This window comes from Condylura cristata, unplaced genomic scaffold (assembly GCF_000260355.1).
Source record: "Condylura cristata isolate star-nosed mole 26May11 unplaced genomic scaffold, ConCri1.0 scaffold00065, whole genome shotgun sequence".
Classification (NCBI taxonomy): domain Eukaryota; kingdom Metazoa; phylum Chordata; class Mammalia; order Eulipotyphla; family Talpidae; genus Condylura; species Condylura cristata.
Genome location: NW_004567166.1, coordinates 41943 through 56701, shown reverse-complemented (window position 1 = coordinate 56701; position 14759 = coordinate 41943). Strand labels below are relative to the sequence as shown.

The 14759-nt window shown below is 44.4% G+C and overlaps 1 protein-coding gene across 3 annotated transcripts in view; it reads left to right on the top strand.

Moving 5' to 3' along the window:
- LOC101634592 (zinc finger protein 883-like) overlaps positions 1 to 13749 on the top strand; it is a 25939-nt gene extending 12190 nt beyond the window's left edge. The window contains exons 4-6 of one of the 3 annotated variants that reach the window (XM_012734660.1): positions 7178 to 7413; positions 7655 to 7747; positions 11704 to 13749. In XM_012734660.1, coding sequence (XP_012590114.1) covers positions 7254 to 7413; positions 7655 to 7747; positions 11704 to 13343 — 1893 coding nt within the window. In that variant the 5' untranslated portion in view covers positions 7178 to 7253 and the 3' untranslated portion in view covers positions 13344 to 13749. The remainder of the gene's footprint in view (positions 1 to 7177; positions 7414 to 7654; positions 7748 to 11703) is intronic. The other 2 variants (XM_012734661.1, XM_012734662.1) reach the window with 2 other exon arrangements.
- The last annotated feature ends 1010 nt before the right edge of the window (positions 13750 to 14759 follow it).

Genomic DNA, 14759 nt, shown 5'->3' with positions numbered 1-14759 from the left:
ACCATGTGGGCCACATGTTCACTCCCTTGCAGAGGATGGACTCAGGCCTTTCTGGTAATAGTACTGAACCTTTACCCTTAGGTCTCCAGGGAGGACCGGAAATCAGGTTTAAAAAGTATCAACAGGTGGGATGCCTTAGCAAACAGAATTCATGTCCATATCAGGAGACAAGAGCTTTCTCTCCTGCCAGTTATGCATGGGCTTGGCAAAAAGGCAGTCACCTGCACGGCAAGGGGGCACTGGGACCTGCAGCTGAGCTGGTAGCCAACCTCCAGAACTGGAAGGTGTCGGAGACTCTTTGTCCTTGATCACCGGTTATTGGGGGGCAGAACAGGCAGGGTCTCAAGGTGGGAGCAGCATTGGCCAGTGGAGATTCATAGAAAAAGAGGGGAAAGGGGAGCGGGTGCCAGGAAGTCTTCCTGCTCTGCCTTCAGCAGGTTTATTTTATACATTTCAAGCAGGCAGAGGGATGACATTAGCATATGAAATGGGCTGAGATCACGATCACCTTTTTTCTAAGAATAGTCTGGGGTCGTTTTGACCTGTAGTTGAGATTATAACATTTTAAAAATCAATCTATCAAGGTTAAAACAGGCACATAGATTTACAATGTTTAAGACTAATATTACTATATTTACCACAGTTTAGATTAACCAAAATAAAGTCCCTTAAACCTGTTCTACTACTTAATGGCTTTCATTCTCATTGAGATATCCTAGGGGGTAAAGTAATGTGAGGGCAGGAAGAAGAAATTTTCTTGTGAATCAAATTACTGTAAAGTTCTTTTGAAAACCAGTTAGAAACTGTAAGTGAATTTCCTTGAAGTCGAGACAGTAGAAAACTTAATTAGCTCTGAATAGGAGACTTGGGTGAACTTTCTTATCTAAAGACCACATAGTAGAATCCTGAAAAACTAGTTCGAGAGCTTAAGTGAATTTCTTTGAAGTCTACACTGTAGAAAACCTGGTTAGCTCTGAATAGGCCACTTGGGTGAATTTCCATATCTAAAGACTAGATGGTAGAAAGTTGGAGTGGTTCTTTAGAAACAGAATAGAAGGCTGTGTGGGATGGTAGAGTGATGAGATTTGGGTTTTCCTCCATCTGGGCAGTAAAAGAGTATGTTCCAGGACTGTCTTAATATTGACTTTGTTATAACAGCCAATTGCTTGTATTAATCAGCCAATTGTAAGATCCCTTTTGACTTTAAGAGAAATTTCTCGCCCTGGTGCAGTGCTTGTCTGCTTGGGCCAGGCAGCGCCTTCTGAGGCTGAGGCAATCCAGTTGTAAACTGCAGGTTGCTCAGAATATTTTGATATTCTGATTATACAAAAAAGGGAGGCCGTAACATAAGTTAGCGTGGAAATTCTGATTTTTGAGAACATATTCCCTCCATCTGTACCGTGTCTGTCGACAGAGGTTGCATAGCTTGTGTCAGTGAGGCAAGAGAAGTGCCTGTTTGGCCAGGCCCGTTTCCTGTGGGCCTGAGCAGCACAGGTAGCTACTGCAGTTGGGTGGACAGCCTGTACCCTCCCTCCAGTCACACCTGTTCTGTTTTCTGTGTGAACCTGACATGCATGTGCCTCTGTGCAAATGTAACAGGTGGTCCCTAGGTAAAGGGGGAGTTCCAGGTTTCCTGCCCCACCCAGAAGTAGGGTGGAGCTGAGCAGAGAAAAAGAGAAAGAAGGAAGCAGGATGGAGAGCCAGAAGGAGCCCTGAGGAAGCCACATGGAGCAGTGAGTATGTGATGAAGAAACCAGGCTTGTTCCCTGACCCTGGACTGGTGAAGGCAGATGTGGGTGAGAGGCCTGTAGGGAGGTGACTGTGGCAGTGTTTATATTGATTTGATTTGCTCTTTTCCTCCCAGACTTGTCTGGCCATTTCTGACCATTTTCGATGGGTCCCGGCCAGAAGGTACTTTGGGCTTGTGGCAGCTTTCAGGCCTTGCTTTGGGCCAATCCCTTTTGGGTTAATTTTTGCCCACGAGGGGATGGGTAACTTCAGGTGTTTGATTTAGAAGTTATATTCTTTGTCTTCTGTATTGTATACTCACTGTATTAAAGTCCCATTTTCATTAAAGTTTTCTATGTTTTGTCTTAATGCGGCAGATGGCAGAACCCACTTAGAGCAGGCAGATTTGGGGCTTTGGGGGTGCCCCTCTCCCTGTCCTGTAACAGAAATACCTGTTTTTGCTGGTTTACCTTGAAGAACGCAAAGCTTTCTGATGTGGATGAGTTCTGTTGGTGAACTACTGTATCTTTTCATTTCATTAGTTCTTTTCTGTATCCTTCAGGGTGTTTTACTTCCCCCCACTCCAAGTTTTGTGTTATCTCACTATTTCTAGCATTTTTTCTGTTTGTGGCTATTGTGTGTCTGTGTATATGGGAATGTTACAGGGCACCCCAAGTCTGTTAGAGGACAAAACCTGTTCCAGGACAGGGGGAGAGGGACATCCCTGAAGCCCCAAACCTGCCTGCTCTAAGTGGGTTCTGCCACCCGCCGCCATCAAGACAAAACATATAAAACTTTAATGAAAAGGGACTTTAATACAGTAAATATACAATACAGAACATAAAGAATATAATTTCTAAATCAAACACCTGAAGTGACCCATCCCCTTGTGCGCAAAAGTCCACCCAAAAGGGATTGGGCCAAAGCAAGGCCTGAAAGCTACCACCAGACTAAAGCACCTTCTGGCCGGGATCCGTGGCAAAGGGTCAGAAATGGCCAGACAAACCTGGGAGGAAAAGAGCAAAATCAAAATCAAAATCAATATAAACACTGCCATAGTCACCTCCCTACATGTATCTCACCCACATTTGCCTTTAACCAGTCCAGGGTCAGGAAACAAGCCGGTTTCTTCACCACAAGCTTGCTGCTCCATGTGGTTTCCTCAGGTCTCCTTGTTCTCCATCCAGCTTCCTTCTCTTCTCTCTTGATTCCTTCTCTTCTCTCCTCTCCTTTTTCTCTGCTCAGCTCCATCCTCCTGGGTGGGGCAGGGAACCTGGAACTTCCCCTTTTCCTAGGGACCACCCTGGTACAGGAAGACTTGCAAATGTTGTTTTGATAATCTGCTAATTTATTAAGTGTTTGAAGTAGTTTTCATGTCAGTGATTCAGTTTTCCAAGATGATCTTCACTTCTCTTTTTTTCTTTTCAATTGTGCGCATCAAGCTCCTGACACAATGCAAGTGACCCATGGGGGGTGATTGTGGAGCAGCCTCCCACATAACTGTGGGGCTGGCTTTCAGTCATGGCTGAGCCGTCTGCGTTGTGTCCAGGAAGAATTCCCAGAATCCTCACTTCTGAGCTTTTAATAATAGAAACAGGAAAGCATTTTTATAGATGCTTATTCAGTATCTTTGTAGTTGTTCATTTCTCCACAGAAATAGGAATATGATGAAGTATATTCACACCTTTCCTGGTATTGTGCTTCCTTATTCCTAGCATGATTTAACATTTCTCTTGTTATGGTCTATTTTTGGTTGGGGACCAGCCCCAGCTATCGAGGTGTCCAAGACATGCAGGGCCCTAAGGTGGGAAGGCATCTTCCGTGAGTGGAGCTTCCAAAAGGGGAGAGTCGAGCGGGCGTGAGGAAGACAGGGGAGTCAGAGTATGGGTGCAAGTCTTCCTGCCCATTCCCTCACCAGGCCTTTATTTACACTGTGTAGCAAGTAGTTAATTGCAATAATGCATAGGGTAAGTTAATGAGAGATGGCCATAAATTGTCATGAACGACCTCAGGGACAAGGGGAACAAAGCATTTTTCTCTTATCAATTTATGGTATACTAAATTATACATTTTTGTAATAATTGCCGTGTATACAGATGTTTAGCTATCACTCAAGGGAAGAGGGGTCTGGGAAAGGATGAGCTTGTTAGCAAAAAGTTATTAGGGGTTTTAGGGAAGTAACAGATTGTGTGAGCAGTGTTAGTAGTGATTGTCTAAAGAAATGCTAATGGCCAATTTAAAGCTAGAAGAGAGTAGTCAGTGCTTGTTTTAAAAAGGAGTAAATTAAGAGAAAGTTGTATAGTTGTGTATTCAGCAACACCTATGTAAACAAGTTTAAAAATTGTCCATGAGTCCTTATGCCCTGGGAGTCTTATCTGAGATTTGCTTTCTATTTAAAGAAACCAAGGAAGCTTCCCAGGAGTTTTTATGCCCTGGGGTCTTACCTCTCCTGGGGCTTGCCTTCTGTCTCTGGAGACAGAGGAATTTCCCACCTTGGGGCAGCTTGCTGGGACCAGGCAGCTGCCTTATGAGGCTAAGCAATCCAGTTGTAAACTGATGGTTGCTCAGAATATTGATATTATGATTATACAAAAAAGGGAGGTCATAACATAAGTTAGCAGTGGAAATTCTGATTTTTCACAGCTTTTCCATCCGGAATTTGTCAGTCAATAGAAGTTGCATAGCTTGTGTCAATTTTTCTTTGCCAGTAAATGTTAACGTTTCTCCCAATTTTGTATCTGTGCCTCTTCTTTTAATCTCCATGGTCTCATTGATGCCTTCATCTACCAGTGAAGTTTTGGTGCTTTCCAAATCTTGATAGTCCACTTAAATTTCTCTCCTGCCCTGTATATAGAATATCCATTCAGCCATAGACACTTAACTGTTTTGTCCCAACTTTTGTGACTGGGAGGCAGAAAGGCTGAGCAAGCAGAGTTTATTGCTCCCCTGCAACAGCTGAGAAGGAGCCCCTAGGTGGGGTCTGCAGCTACTGCTAGCCCTATGGGGGGAAGGGTCTCGTATAGATTCTAAACTCAGATTCCAAAGGGGTGACTCATCCCTGTGTCCCTTGATGTAAGGCCCAGTTTGTTATCACCTTGTAATCCCATCCCCAATGCAAGGCCCAGTTAATTGGATGCAAGGCCCAGTTTATTACCACCTTATCACCCTTGGATGCAAGGCCTAATTTATTACTACCCTTATCCAGTCCCTCAGTAAATCTCCTCACTTGGTCAGTGCCAACACTTACAAACCAGAGAGTTCCTACAGGGGAGGGGGAAAGAGAGGGATCAGAAGGAAGGAAGAATGGGGGGGGAGCCTATGGTGATGACTGGAGGGGGAGGGGAAATGTAAACATTGTTGTAAAATGAATAATAATCTAAATAGATATGAAAAATAAATTTTAAAAAAGAAAATATCCAGTCATCCATGGGAGATCTTCCTAGACTGCCCACAAAACTTCAAGCATGATGTGTCCAGGATCAGTGTCACCTCTGTGCATCATTTTCTTTGGTCTTTTCTGAAGAATATTAAATGATTGCGCCCATGTCTACGTAACTGGTCATGCAGACAGTCTACTCCTGAAACTGCCTCTTGAAGAGAAATGTGGCAGAAGAGTTTTCTCAAGGCCTTGCTGCCTCCGTCTGTTGTAGGATAAGGATCCTCTCTGGCTTTCACTGTGCTGCGGCCTCAGTGTAGCTGTTATAGTGTTACAGGGCACCCCAATGTGAATTGGGTTGCCTGTCTGTGGGTCTTCACCCGTGCGCTTACGATTCAATCGTATTATGGACACACTTCAAAAGGTTAAATAATGGATTTATTTATAAGGAGAAAGGTAAAGGGATAACCCAGGGAAAGAGGGAGAGAAACACAGGTTAACTAGGATGTCCTACCAGTTCTGCTGACGTGGACTCCACCGGCACGCTGAAAACCGATTGAGCGCCAAAACGATCAGCTGCGAACCACCAGGCCAAGAGACCCCCAGAGCCCACGTGTCCGGTTTTATCCCCACCTGGCTGCTCAGCTCCGCCCTCATGTCCCTGCGTGCTTCTTCTTGGTACTGATGGGATTTGGAGTTCCAGCATCGAGTGGGGGCGGAGTCCGTGAAACCTGTATCTGTTACAATAGGGCACCTCAATTCAGAGAGAGACACCCCTGAAGCCCCAAAACCTGCTTGCTCTAAGTGGGTTCTGCCATCCGCCGCAACAAGACAAAACATATAAAGCTTTAATGAAAAGTGACTTTAATACAGTGAATATACAATACAGAGCACAAAGAAAGTAACTTCTAAATCAAACACCTGAAGTTAACCATCCCCTCGTGGGCAAAAGTTAATCCAAAAGGGATTGGCCCAAAGCAAGGCCTGAAAGCCTGCCACAAGACTAAAGCACCTTCTGGCCGGGACCCATGGAAAAGGGTCAGAAATGGCCAGACAAGCCTGGGAGGAAAAGAGCAAAATCAAAATCAATATAAACACTGCCATAGTCACCTCCCTACAGGTCTCTCACCCACATCTGCCTTAACCAGTCCAGTGTCAGGAAACAAGCCCGGTTTCTTCATCACATGTTTGCTGCTCCATGTGGCTTCCTTAGGTCTCCTTCTCCATCTGTCTTCTGCCTTTCTTCTCTCCTCTTCTCTCTCCTTTTTCTCTGCTCAGCTCCACCCTCCTTCTGGGTGGGGCAGGGAACCTGGAACTTCCCTTCTCCTAGGGACCACCCAGTTACATAGCCGCACCTGACTCCTCTCTGACTTGCCCTTCAGCTTTGCCCATTGGGGGATGACTGAGAATGCAGCCCCCGTTCCGCCATTGACCTGTTTCCCTTGGCCCCTCATCAATTCTGCGTGGTTCAGGCCGTGAGTTGTGTTCAGTGGAAGTAAGCCATCTTTAGGTGCAAGGAAGGAATATTACGAGGCACGTCTGTATTCCTTTAATTATGCTATAAAAACATGGCTATCACAGCAGACTATCCCTGGAATTCATTAGGTCACCTATGTGAATGCATAGTAGCTCCAGGTTCAGTGCCTTGGCTACCTTTGCTGTGGTTACCTGTCCTTGCCGCCTAGGAGCAATTCTCTGGCTCCATGAACTTGACTCCTGTTCTTATTGTCCATGCTGGCTTGGACTGTTGGATCAGCCTCCTGCAAGGTGCAGCTCACAAGAGGTGCTAAACATCCTTGCATCTTGGGGAGGTGCTGGGTTTTTTCCTTATCTTGCAGCAAATTGCTGGGTTTTTCTCATAGTCTGCATTGACTATGTTTTTGATAAAACTCTTCTGCCACATTTTTCCAGATAAGGATTCACATTTTTGTTTCTCAATCTTTGAGGGCCATAGTTTTATTCATCCTTTCAGCAACACAGGCGTTTCCAGATTTATAAGAGAATGGAACTTCTAGAATCGAATGTTAATACAGGGCTCAGCTATTTCTCCTGTGAAATTTCCATCTATTACAGTAGAGAGTACAGAGGATGGTGTGTAAAAGACCCTGAAAATCAGCTTCCATACCAGCTGCCGTTCTGATCCAGAGTGATGTCTGAACTGAGAAGAAATGTTCCCTTACGGGGGTTGGTGTCGTTTGAGGACGTGGCTGTGACCTTTACCTGGGAGGAGTGGCAGGACCTGAGTGATGCTCAGAGGACCCTGTTCCGGGAGGTGATGCTGGAAACCTACAGCAGCCTGGTGTCCCTGGGTAAGCAACACTCTGGTAGCTGCCGTGGGCAGGTGCTGTTTTCTTTGTTGGTACATATACCACTATTTCTTAAATTCAGCTATTTAGATCCAAGGTTCCAGAGAAGGAAATATGAGTGTTCATCCAACATGAGTCAAAGGTTCAAATTGGCCCTCATTACCCAGCTCTGAAAGCTGATGTTGTCCTTCAGAGATGGAAGTTGAAGCACGTTGGCAAAAGTTCTGTTATTTCTCGTCAACAGGACACTGTGTGACCAAACCTGAGGTGATTGTCAGGATGGAGCAAGGAGCAGAGCCGTGTACTATACAGGAACCCCCAAGCCAGGGCCTCTCAGGTCAGTCTGCACACTGGACAGGAGGCTGCGAGGAGGTTAGCCAGCACATTGGGCCAGCCTGAGGGAGTTTTTCCCACAGTCAGACCTTAGGACTGTTTGTCTGTGTGTGTTGTGCCTGTTGCATGAGCAACACCACACTCATAACGGGCGTCATGGCGCAGGCTGACAGTGCATGCCACTGCTGGAGAGCAGAGCAAGTGCCTGGCCTTTTTTTTAAGATTCATTTACTTATGCATAACTGAACTGGGGTACAGGCCAGAGGTACAGGCGTGCGGAGAGGATTCAGCAGGTACAGCAGGGAGCAGAACAGGCAGATCAACAAAGCACACTGCTGAGGGGAGCAGCAGGCAGGTCAAGAGAGGTCTGCTTCACCTTGTGGGTCAGCTCCCTGGCCGGGGATGGAACCTGATGTGAAGCAGCTGTGGTGAGCTTCATGGTGCTGCATTTTAACCCATTGCGCCACCAGAGAGGGCCCACGCGCGGCCACACGCCTGGCCTTTTCACTGATAGAATAATCATGCAGCATCTGTAGTAAGGGGAAGGAGGGAAAAGAGGAAGCGGTAGCTAGAAAATGTGCTGTCATCTCTAGTATCAGGGGTGTGAGTCAGCCCTCCAGGCACCTCTCTTCTGCTTGCTGACTCGGTGCTGTAATGGAGAGCCACCCTAGATCCCAGCCAGGGTTTCAGTCTTGTCAACAAATATTCCCCCGATCAGCCTCTGGGGTCCCTTGTCCATGTAGGGTCCTCAGCCCTTGATGTATGAGTGTGGATAAGTTTACACATCCTTCATCAGCCCACCAGGCATTCCCTGTCAGACTGCTGCTTCCCATGGTGATCCAGCTTTCTGCTATTGACTGACTTGAAAGGCATCTTGTGAGGTTTGGCACTTATGACTGACTGGCCGATTTCTGAAGGGCAGTCTGACGTTGGATAGGCCCACAGCTACAGGTAAATACGTGATGGCCCAGCAGGCCCACACACCCATTCGTTACCCAGCCTCCTACTGTGACTCTCACTTACAGACCTTGCCCCTTCTTTAAATGGCTGTAAATGTCCTCAGACACACCCCACATTCAGTCCCCGATTCTCTCCTCTGGGAACTTTCTCCTTAGTCACTGTCTCAGGATTCTCAGTTTTACTTCATTCTCATGCACTCTTTCATTTCAGAAATGTATTCCTACATTTCTTTATTCTTTCAGCATGCTAAATGTGAAGTTCTAGAAAGATAGGTTTTGTATTGTGATAAGTAATCAAATAAAAACCCACCCATGTCACTTAACATTCTATTAAAAGAAGAAAGAAGCAAGTATGCGTGGTCAATGTTGAAATAAGAACCACAGAGACTGTTGAACTGCAATAAGCAGGAAGTGGTAGGGATTCCTTTAGGAAGGCTGCTTAGAAGGAAATTTAGGAGTACATTGTGTTTACATTGAGAGGTTCTTTTGTTTGTTTTGGTAATGCAAACTGAGGCTCTTGTTTTCCTTGTTGACATAAAATACAGCTGCAGGTATAGTTGGGGGAGGTTGGATGTCACTATTGAGATGTACATTAGGAATTCGCTAACTCACCCTGTCACATTCAAGGATGTTGGCTAAGGAGTCATAAAGACCATGAGTTGCACGCTGGGAGACAAACTTGTGACCCACAGTACCTCACATTGTGCAACTGAGGGGGACCCAGCATACTGGCAGCGAGCAATGTGGCGCCTGCCATGTGGCAGGAGGAAGCAGAGCTGGTGTGTGTGTCCTAGAGCCAGGAACCCAGGTGTTTCAGGCTGCAGTGCTGGGCCTGGGTTGTGGAGTTTGAAGTTTCCCCTTTCACCTCCTCTTGTGCAAAATTGTTGGGAGAATAAAAAGAATGAGAAACGCACATGGGAAACCGGTTTCACTATAACAAGGGTAAAGCTGGAACTGTAAAATACATGATATAAAAATCTTCAGGTACAGTGAATTATCAAATGGCACATTGGTGCCAAGAAGTGGGTGAGGATACCTGGAGTCTTGATTCAGAAGGACTTGGGAGATAAAGGCTTTTTAAATACCACGGGTAGATGTTGGGGACCGGCCCCAACATCAAGCTGTACGGAGAGGAGATTTCAAGAAGGGGAGAGGGGAGCGAGGAAGACACAGGAGTCAGAGTTAAGTGCAAGTCTTCCTGCCCATTTCCTCAGCAGGTCTTTAGTTATACTGTGTAGCAAGTAGTTAATTGCAATAATGCATAGGGTAAGTTAATGAAAGATGGCCATAAACTGTCATAAACGTTCTCAAGGACAAGGGGAACAAAGCATTTTTTTCTTATCATTTTATGGTATACTAAATTATACATTTTAGTGATAATTGTCATGTATACAGATGTTTAGCTATCACTCAAGGGAAGAGGGTTCTGGGAAAGGATGAGCTTGTTAGCAAAAGGTTATTAGGGGTTTTAGGGAAGTAATAGATTGTGTGAGCAGTGTTATCAGTGATTGTCTAAAGAAAAGCTAATGGCTAATTTAAGGCTAGCAGAGAGTAGTCAGTGCTTGTTTTAAAAAGGAGTAAATTAGAGAAAGTTGCACAGTTGTGTAAACAAGGTTAAAGTTTATCCATGAGTCCTTATGCCCTGGGAGTCTTATCTGAGATTTGCTTTCTATTTAAAGAAACCAAGGAAGCTTCCCAGGAGTTTTTATGCCCTGGGGTCTTACCTCTCCTGGGGCTTGCCTTTTGTCTCTGGAGACAGAGGAATTTCCCACCTTGGGGCAGCTTGCTGGGACCAGGCATCTGCCTTATGGGCTGAGGCAATCCAGTTGTAAACTGATGGTTGCTCAGAATATTGTGATATTATGATTATACAAAAAAGGGAGGTCATAACATAAGTATAGCAGTGGAAATTCTGAGTTTTCACAGCTTTTCCTTTTCTATCTGGAATTTGTCAATTCATAGAAGTTGCATAGCTTGTGTCAGGTTGATCCAGGTTGCAGGCGTGAATCCTTTAGATCATAGGGGAGAGTTGCACAGAGTAATGAGCCAGAGTTTCTATTCGCTTCTGAGAAGTTAATGCCACAGTGTTTCATTGGGAACTCACAGAAAGCCGACCTGGCCATGGAAAAAATGGTGGCTTGGGAAAAAAGTCAATGATCCCTGTCGTCATTCCCCGTTCCCAGGGAAGAGTTTATACTCAGTGAACACACAGGAGCAAAATCTTTTCCCATGCATTAGTCCTACTTCCGTAACAGACACTTGGTCCCTCCCCTTAATCCAATAAATAGCAGATACAGGGGAAAGTCTTAACTTAGGTCATCACCAAAAGCCCAGCACATGATAGCCACAGATATTGTAAGAAAAAGGCTGAGAAAAGAACAGGGTGTGAACAAATGGTAGGTGAGAACTCAGTTGCAGTCTGTCATTGCAGAGTGGGCAAATAGAGTGATCAGGTATTACATTAGGCATTTTACAAAGGACAAATTTACAGAAGTATTGGGTTTGTCAGTATGACGTGACATTAGAAAATTATTAATGTCATTTGCAGCATGTATTACATTTATTACAGCATTGATTTTAAGGATTTGTTAAAATCCTATAAAATCAATATTCATTACCGATTTTTTTTTAAGATTTATTTATGCATACAGAAATGGGGTACAGGCCAGAGGTGTAGGGATGGTGAGAGGATTTACCACACACACAGAGTAAGGAGCAGAACAAGTAGATCCCTAAAGTACACCGTTGATGGGAGCAGCGGGCGGGTCAGGAGAGGTCTGCCACCATGTGGATCACCTCAGGGCTGGCGGGAGTTGAACTCATGCTGAAGTGGCTTCAGCTTCTTACTGCTGTGCTTTAACCCGCTGCGCCACCAGGGAGGGCCCTCATTACCGAATTTTAAGAAAAAACTTGTGCTGCTAGGACAGAAATGTGTTTACACTAGCATCCTGAAGAACTGTTAGATATTGTCATAAGATGTGGTTATTTTTATCTCTTTCAGATGTCCAGACCATGGATGACCTGATCAAAGTCAGTCAGGAAAATCAAGGCAAACATTTATGGCAAGTTCTAATTACCAACAACAAAACATCAACGGAAGAGATAACTGATTTACAGAGAACGTTTTACTCGGGTTCAATCCATATCTCCAAGCTAATTATAAATAATGGAAAATGTTCAGAAATGATGCCTGAGGAGTTTCATGTGGGTAAGAACATGTTGCCCACTTGGGAGTCTGATGAGATCCATGTTGGCAAGAAGTCCGAGGGCCCTAATGCCATCAGATCTCCCAGCTATCCTAAGCATCATGTTGCTGGTCAGACGATTCCAACTGTGGAGCAGCCTTTTGAATTTAGTGAACAAGGGAAAGCCTTCAACAAAGAAACAGTATTCTTTACACCTAGGAAGGCTATGATGGGAGAGACTACCTGTAAATATAGTGGGACAAGGTATGGTAAGTTAGCTGATGTGGTCCAAGAGAGCTGTCACCTGGGGGAGATGCACAACAGATGTAAGCAGTGGAGAGAACTCTTTTTGGAGAAACCAATAGAGTTAATTCTTCAGAGTGATGTTGAAGATGAACACAAACATAGTCAAAGTTGGCGTTTTATCGGCAAGAAAAGAACTCCATTAGGACGGAAGAAGATAGAATATAACGCATGTGGTAAAACTGTCTGTAAAAGTAACAATAAGAATAAACAAACAGGTGAGAAATCTCATGAATGTTTGAAATCTTTTCAGAAGTCAACACTCAGACGTCAGAGAATTCTCACAAGACAGAAACCTTATGAATGTAAAGAATGTTGGAAAACATTCTTCCAGAAATCAGCTCTTGATGGACATCAGAAAACTCACACAGGAGAGAAACGCTATAAATGTGAAGAATGTAGGAAAACTTTCCACTGGAAGTCAGCCTTCATCAGGCATCAGAGAACTCACACAGGAGAGAAGCCCTATGAATGTCAAGAATGTAGGAAAACATTCTCTCAGAAGCCAACCCTCACAGTACACCAGAGAACACACACAGGAGAAAAACCCTATCAATGTCAAGAGTGTAGAAAAACATTCTATGGGAAGTCAAGTCTCACCAGACATCTGAGAACTCACACAGGAGAGAAACCCTATGAATGTCAAGAATGTAGGAAAACTTTCTCTCAGAAACCAACCCTCATTGTACATCAGAGAACTCACACTGGAGAGAAACCCTATGAGTGTAAAATATGTAGAAAAAATTTCTATTCTAAATCAGAACTCACTAAACATCAGAGAATTCACACAGGAGAGAAGCCCTTTGAGTGTAAAGTATGTAGGAAAGCTTTCTACCAGAAGTCATCCCTTACTGCACATCAGAAAATTCATATAAGAGTGAAACCGTATGAATGTCAAGAATGTAGGAAAACTTTTCACTGGAAATCAACTCTTGCTAGACATCAGAGGACTCATACAGTAGAGAAACCTTATGAATGTCAAGAATGTAGGAAAACTTTTCACTGGAAATCAACTCTTGCTAGACATCAGAGGACTCATACAGTAGAGAAACCTTATGAATGTCAAGAATGTAGGATAACTTTCTGCCAGAAGTCAGACCTTAGTGTACATCAAAGAACTCATGAGAGAGACTCTGTGAATGTCAAGATATAGGAAAAATTGTTCCTGGAAAGTAGCCTTGACTCCAGAGAACTCACACGTGTGTCCTCCTATTCTGTGGAGACTGACCTCATCTTTAGCAAAAGAATATTTTTCTGTTGAGAAAACAGCCTCCATTTACTGTGGTTGTGATCCTGTATCAAACCTGGATGGGACATGCACACTAGCAATGAGTATTACTTCCATGTTGGGTCACAAAAGATTTCATGCCTGTGTCCCAGACATGTGAATGGCCTGCCACTTTGCCTTGAGACCCAAAGAGCAAAGATGGCACCATGATTTAAGACAAGGGGTTGGGGAAAGCAGTTTTCCAAACTACCTCACCTATCTCCATCTGAGCTTTGACTGGGAATGAGACAGAGTAGGGGAGCAGAACAGGCAGATGGACCGAAATACACTGCTGAGGGGAGCAGCGGGCGGGTCAGGAGAGGCTGGCTGTGCCATGTGGGTCAGCTCCCTGGCTGGGGTCGAACCTTTGCTGCAGTGGCTGCAGACAGCTTCACAGTGCTGCATGTACCCATCTCCATATTTTCCCTTTAAAAACTCAAATTTGACACGGGTGACTTGGTGATGGGAAACCCGCGGGGATTACAATTGAGATGGGGAAAAAAATGTACAAAATGATGTAAAAATAAACTGTTGTAAAATAAAATAAATTTTAAAAAGTCAAATTTGGTGGCGCAGTGGGTTAAAGCACAGCACTGAGAAGCTAAAGCCACTTTCACATGAGTTCGATTCCCGCCTGCCCTGGAGGTGACCACTTGGCGCTGCAGACCTCTCCTGGCCCGCCCGCTGCTCCCCTCAGCAGTACTTCGTCGATCTGCCTGTTCTGCTCCCCGCTCTGTCTCTGGTGAAGCCTCTCACCGCCCCTGAGCCTCTGGCCTGTACCCCAGTTCTGGATGTACAAATAAATAAATCTTTTAAAAAAAATAACAAAACTCAAATTTTTCCTTGAAGCACATTTTTGGTTTCTGCCTGAATCTCTCTACTCTGAGTTCAATCTCTGATCTCAGATAAACTTGATTTACAGTTCAGTGAGCTGGATATGTAAGTTTAACAGCACAGGCATAGGATTGGAACAGATAGTGTAATAAATGAAAGGATAGTTGTGGGGTACTTAGCCATACTGATCTTAAGAGCTACAAAATGTCTCACGGTGTATCATCAGTTCCTTGATTGGGCTACAGGGATTCTGCAAGTGATGGTTCCATGATACTGTCCTCTGTCATCCCATTTCTGCAAGAATCTGTAGTCTGATTTTCTAACTAAACACTGTGGACCATTGAATGTGAGTTTGAACTGCACGAATTTGAAGTCCACTTACAGATTCTTTCCAGCAAATGTACTGAAAATTTGTTTTGAAGAATCATGAATTTTAAAATGAACCTTGTAGTCTAAAATATCAAAAAC